Raw genomic sequence first — 6,964 nt, forward strand, 5'->3', positions numbered from 1 at the left:
CCCAACACAGTGCCATAGTGAAGGGCATAGAGGAAATAAGTTGAAAGTACCCAACTTTGCTGGTCTCTTTTGGAATCAGTGATATAGACAGAATAATGAGGCTGTGTGCAGGAGGTTTGAAGGGTTAAGTATTAGTTTGAGGAACAGGAACATATTGGGAGTAATTCCCGGATTTCTCCCAATGCTGTGGATAAGTGAAGGAAAGGAACATTGTGACAGTTATTGTGTGGCTGCAGGACGGGTCCAAGAGGGAAATGTTTACATTATTGCAGTATTGTGACATTCAAGTCCTGATAAAATCAGCCTTCATCTGAACTGAAGTAATGTTCATGTGGGAAGGGTAAGTTGAGCAATGAGGAAGGATTTAAACTAATATGGTGGGGGATGATTTGAGACTCGAAAGGGAGATCATTATTAATAAAACCCGTGAATACTGTAGTGATCTGCATATCTGTGTGTATGTAAAGGGTTAATATCCAGAAGTAACAGCTAGATACCTACTAGATGGCAGCACTAGAGATGGGTATAAAAGATAAAGTCAAGGAGAGTTCCCGCCTCTTTGTGTTTGGAGTGGCTAGTGACCAGAGGTAAAGAGAGATAGCTTAGTGTGTAGTGCTGTTAATCATAGTTAATATATATATAGTCTTATTAATTTAATCAATAGTTTAGTTGTTGAAGAGAGAACAACTCATAGTTAAATTGTTCTCATTACCCAATAAACAGTATTTGCTTTATTTGAAAACTTCGAGTGTGAATGAACATCGAGTGTATGACCATCTTGGCAGAAAGCAAATGAGAAATAAGATATTACACAATGTAATATAGCAAATACTAGCAAGATCCTTAGCTGAAATACATAGCAGAGTCACTAATCTCAATTGGCAATGGGCAAGTTTTACTATCTAGATCCCCAAACTTTTTTGTCTGCATTCTGAGCTTTTGTGAACCAGATCTCGTATGCTGATAAACCTGTATTTCTTTGCATTTAATTCGCTAGAGTCATTCCAAGGAGTCCACTAGTCTTGTGGTCTCTGATCCAACAGGCAGGTATTCCAAACCTGAAAGGATGGAACTTAACAGGGTTGAAGAGGAACACCAAAGAGCACACAGTCATCCTAAGACCAGCATGAAAGCCTATTAATCCTGGCCAGTTACAACATAGATAATAGCCTAGATTTTCACCAAGTCAGGATTACTCAGAATCCCTATAAAAATTGTGTGGGTTCCAATACTGGGATTCCTGAGCCCGTTCCCAGTCTTTGCAATTTTCAGGAGTGTTTTTTAAGAGTGCAAGCTGGTTCAGACCAAATGGTGACACCAGGCACTCACGACATGGCTGACTCGATTGTGGAGGTAGGAATGTCCTATGCCACAATTTTCATGGAATCATGCCATCTTTATAAAGAGTCATGGTTCATGGCCCCTCAGAGGTGTCTTGAACCATAATCTGCATGATGGAACCCTCTGAAAGGTAAGTTCAAAGGGTCCTCCTTATGGCCCCCATGGCAGGCTGTGCCCGCACACCCACCATAGCCCTTCATGGCCCCTATGCCATGCTGCATCCCAAACCCAACTCCCATGGCCCCTCATTCCCCCTGTGTCGGATTGTGCACCCCTCACCATCCCATGGCTGCTCATGCCTCCATGTCAGACCATTCTTCCCACCCATCTCCCTATGGCCCTCATGTCAATCTATGCCCCCCACCCATCCCCATGGCCCTCATGCCCACGATCCACTTCCATACCCCTTGACCCACTATACTCTGTTTTGTGTATCGTGGTCAGACTGATGTCCAAATGGACTGCCAAGATAAAATTCTAAGGAGTTAGTTGTCTATCTATGCACACAGCATGTCCTGAGGTGTGCCAGTACAATAAACAGATATTGAATAAGCTCCCTGGGAGTAAAGGAAAAAAGTTAAGCTGAAGTCAACATAATAACTAACCCTAACAATAAAATCTGAGATAACCACACTCAGTCTGCTAGCATTGTGGACCTTTCAGACCTCTGCTTGCCAATCAGTCTCCTGGAGACTTGCTTGAATTAATTTAGACTAAGCACACCATCTTGCATCTTTAGGTTTATCTTTCAGAGGACAGGACGATATCACTGTGTTCCTGACATCACGAAACTTAAAGGAGAGTTTGTTCCTCATGGGATTTATTTTCTCTCAGCAACATGGCCCATTGACCTATTTCCAGAGGTTTGTAGAGCATGTGTACCAAAAAAAGAATTGATGTTAATGATTCAGAAACAATAAACTTTTGTTTTGTTTCAGGAGAGAGTAACAAAACTGGCACCACGGCCTCAGACTGAGGAAGACCTGGCAGCTTTGTTTGAGTCCTCGATGAAGCTATATTAATGTTGTTGCACCAGATAAAGAGCTCAAAACTATATTAAGTATGAGGGAACCTCACTGAATTCAAAGAAACGTAGGCAAACAGGTACTTGGTAACCGACTTCTCAAAGTACGTTTTAAATATATTACTATAAATGCTTTCAAGTTGTAAACGGTAACCAGTAATTACATTAAAATTGTGGAACACTATTTTCTGACAGCCACTAATTGTCTTACCAATTCACTTTCATGTATTGATTACTTAATACTATAGCTAGACCAATAGAAAGAAAAATCAGCTATGGTATATAACTATGGCGGCCAGAATTCCTGCCCTGCTGAAGATTAAAAATTTCAAATCATATTTTGTCTATGCTGAGCATCAGATTTTACTTAGGATGTCAAAACCTTTGTGAGGGTGCAAAGAATGCGGGATTCCAGTTACGCAGAGAAGGTTAAAGGAAGATTTAATAAAGGTGCTCAAAATTGTGACGGGTTTTAATAGAGTAATTAATGACACTATGATGTAGATCGGTAACCAGAGATCACTAATTTAAGATAATTAGCAAAAGACCAGAGAGGAGATGAGAATTTTTTTCCACAGAATTATGATATGGAGTGCATTTTCTGAGAGAGTGATTGAAGCAGATTCAGGAATAACTTTCAATGGGGAATTGAATAAATATTTGAAAAGTACAAAACTATATTAAGTATGAGGGATTGCACTTGGCCAATAGCCTTGAATGTTATGACGTGCCAAGTGCTCATCCAGGTACTTTTTAAAGGATGTGAGGCAACCCGCTTCAACCACCCTCCTAGGCAGTGCATTCCAGACCATCACCACCCTCTGGATAAAAGCGTTTTTCCTCAAATCCGTCCTAAACTTCCTGCCACTTACGTTGAACTTGTGATCCCTTGTGACTGACCCTTCAACTAAAGGGAACAGCTGCTCCCTATCCACCCTGTCCATGCCCCTCATAATCTTGTACACTTCGATCAGGTCGCCCCTCAGTCTTCTCTGCTCCAATGAAAACAACTTAAGCCTATCCAACCTCTCTTCATAACTTAAATGTTCCATCCCTGGCAACATCCTGGTGAATCTTCTCTGCACCCTCTCCAGTGCAATAATGTGGTGATTAGAATTGTGCACAGTCCTCCAGCTGTGATCTCACCAAAGTTCTATACGACTCCAACATGACCTCCCTATTTTTGCAATCTATTCCTCAATTGATATCCTTGATATCCTTCTATTCCTTTCTATCTCATATACCAATCTAACTTTTTCTTAAATGCAACTTTGCTTTTTGTTTCAACTACTCCACATGATAGTGAGTTTTACTGGTTGTTGAGTAAAAAGGTTTCTCTTGAATTCCTTATTGGATTTATTCAAGACCATTTTATATTTATGGCCCCTCGCTTTAGATCTACCCAGAAGTGGGAGCATATCCTCTGGCCGGAATTCTCCGCCATTGGGATTCCCTGTTCCCGCCGGCAGCGCATCCCCGTCCCATGCGTTTCCCTGTGGCATGGGGTGGCTTCAATGGGAAATCCCATTGACAAGTATTAGGAGCAGAGAATTCCACTGCCAGAATGGCGGTGAGAATGGTGTGCTGCCAAGAAACAAGTGGCTAGGGGACCGGAGAATCCAGCCCTCTATGTCTACCCTATAATACATCATCATAATTTGTAACACCTTTAATAGATCACCTATAATTTCTAAAGTAAATGATCCAACCCATTCAGGCTGTCCTGAAAGTTCAACTCTCTCAATTTGCTATCATTATTCTCAACCTTTTTTGCATTTTCTCCTTCTAATGATTTGAGTATTTGAACTATGATCGTTTATTAGCAGATTGCAATGAATAATAACCATTTAAATGATAAACCCAAGTCTAAACAGGACATGAGTGCTATTTTCATGTCTGGGAGGGTTTATAACACTTCTCCAACACATGATATAGGTGGTTTTTATACTACATTCGAGTCTCCTCCCATTCCATCAACCTGTCTTTTAGTTTGTCTTTCTGTTCTTTTTTATCTCATGTACTCATTGAGTTTCCTTTTCAAAGTATCTAAACCATTTCCTGTGGTAATGAATTCCACATTCTAACCACTCTCTTGGTAAATAAATTTCTCCTTATTTCACCATTGGATTCATAGCAACAATCCTCTCATTATGCTCCCAAGTTTGGATTTGCACACAATTGGAAACATGCTGGCAACACCTACCCTGCCCAACCAATTCATAATTACAAATGTAATTTTAAATATCACCTCAAAATGGACTTTTCTAAAGAGAAAATTCCTGTTCAATCATTCTGAATAGCTGTAATCTCTCAGTTGTAAATCCTTTTAAATCCTTGTAAATCTGTTTTGCTTTTTCCTGCTGTGTCTATGTGCTGTTTATGGTGTGGAGACCGGAGCTGTGCATAGTATTTAACGTGCACCCTGACTATGCTCTTAAATAAACTTAATTAATATTCACTATTTTTTAAATTCTGTACCCTTAGAAATAAATCCTAATGCACTGTTAGCATTCTTAATTGTTTTGTTGAGCCGTGATAATGCTTTATGATTTAGAACATAGAACAGTCAGCACAGAACAGGCCCTTCGGCCCTCGATGTTGTGCCGAGCAATGATCACCCTACTCAAACCCACGTATCCACCCTATACCCGTAACCCAATAACCCCCACCCCCCCCTTAACCTTACTTTTTAGGACACTACGGGCAATTTAGCATGGCCAATCCACCTAACCAGCACATCTTTGGACTTGTTCACTAGCTCCCTTTGCTCTTCTACCTCATCCGGATTTTTATTTCCTGCGAGTTTTTTTATTTTCCTACAAAGTGCATCACCTCACATTCATCTATATTAAAGTTCATTTGTTGCTTAATTGCCCAGCCTGCAAGTTTCCTAATGTCTTGAACGATGTTGCATTCCTCCTTAGTGTTAATTGTATGCCATCACTTTGGTATTGAGTTACTTATTCCCAAGTCCAAATCATTAATATAAATTATGAATAACCATGGTGGATTACTGATCTTTGTGAAATACCACTTTCTATCTTACTCCAATTTGAATAAACCTTTCCTTTATTCCTGCTCTCTACTTTCTAATTTTTAGCTAATCTTCCGCTGGATCTATGCAGCTTTTTTTTGGTAAAGTTATTTTATTCCAAACATATTCAACGTAATAACACAACCTTAACATCCAACAGAGTATACAGTTTGTACGTTTCCCCCATGTATTTCCCACCCTTCCCCCGCAACAAACAGCTGCTCAAATATAGTCATAAATGGCCACAACCGTACCTCAAAGCCGTCTTCTGTGCCCCCCATCCCCCCCAGGGCAAATTTCACTTTCTGCCACCTGAGAAACTCGTACAAGTCTCTCAACTGTGCCATGACCCCCGGTAACCAACCTCCAATTCAAAAGTATCTGTTGCCGGGCGATTAGAGCATCGGCCCCCTTCCCCTACAGCATCCCCGGCAACTCTGACACCCCAAAGATCGCCGCCATTGGGTCCGGCTTCATCTCAAACCCTACAATCCTCGATAGTTTCTTAAACACCACTTCCAAAAGTTCTACAACTCCACACACCGCAGAATATATGGGCATGGTTTGCCAGCCCCCTCCCACACCTCTTGCATCATCCACTACCTCTGGGAAAACCCACTCATCCAGGTCTGAGTCATGTGGACTCTGTGCACCACCTTAAAATGAAGGAGGATGAGTTCACTTGATGCATTACTTCGCACCATAGTCCCCATCCAATCTCCCTCCCCAACTCCTCCTCCCACTTGATCCTTTTCACTAAGGTCATGCTCTTTCCTCCTAACCACCCAGGTTGTCCCCAATCCTACCAACCCCCCCCCCCCCCCCCCCCCCCCCCCCCGCCTTTCATCCAGGAGCGTCATTTTCTCCAAAAGCGTATATTCCGGTACCTGAGGGAATGAAGGCAGTGTCTGAACTCACTTCCACGTGGTAACTCAAATTTCTCCCACAGTTCCTCTAGCCCAGCAAACTTGCCCTCCACAAACATGTCCCTAACCCGCACTGCCCTTTCTCCCGCCATCTCCTGTATATTCCATCCATCCCCCGGCGCAAACTTATGATTCCCACACAGTGGAGTCATCACCGACATGTGCCCTAGTTTAAAATGCCTCCTCAGTTGGTTCCAGATTTTTATGGATGATTCCACCATAGGGCTACTTATGTACTTCCTCGGGGCGAACGGCAGAAGGGCCGTTCTAATCAGCTGGTTGTCCTCTGACTCGACGTGCTGTAGCCTTTGTCATCAGCCTCCCATGGTCATATTTTATCAAAGGCTCTTTCAGCCCTCTACCATATCCTTTCTTACTTCTCTAGTTTGTCAATACCACCACCCTCTCTTGTTCTTTGTCCCACATGCAGTTACTCTTCACAACATCTGCACTGTTTTGAAATCAAAACTCTGTATAGTCTTTTACTGGAACTCACTGTGCACAATTTCAAAAGCAGTCGAACTCATTACCTCCCTCACTCATTCTTACCCCCTGCAATATTTTTAATTAATAACTAAAACTTGACATCACACACTGTACTTCATTCTTGTTTTACATTTTATTCAAACTTGTTGTCCC

The 6,964-nt window shown here is 41.8% G+C and overlaps 1 protein-coding gene across 3 annotated transcripts in view; it reads left to right on the forward strand.

The window, feature by feature from the left end:
- The window catches only part of adhfe1 (alcohol dehydrogenase iron containing 1), a 75,136-nt gene extending 68,931 nt beyond the window's left edge, over window positions 1–6,205 (forward strand). For all 3 annotated transcript variants that reach the window (XR_005462086.1, XM_038809502.1, XM_038809503.1), the window contains one exon: window positions 2,280–6,205. Coding sequence is in view for 2 of the 3 variants with exons in the window: in XM_038809502.1 (XP_038665430.1) it covers window positions 2,280–2,363 (84 nt within the window). In the remaining variant the exon portion in view is untranslated. The remainder of the gene's footprint in view (window positions 1–2,279) is intronic.
- The last annotated feature ends 759 nt before the right edge of the window (window positions 6,206–6,964 follow it).

The sequence above is a fragment of the Scyliorhinus canicula genome, chromosome 10 (genome assembly GCF_902713615.1).
Source record: "Scyliorhinus canicula chromosome 10, sScyCan1.1, whole genome shotgun sequence".
NCBI lineage: Eukaryota > Metazoa > Chordata > Chondrichthyes > Carcharhiniformes > Scyliorhinidae > Scyliorhinus > Scyliorhinus canicula.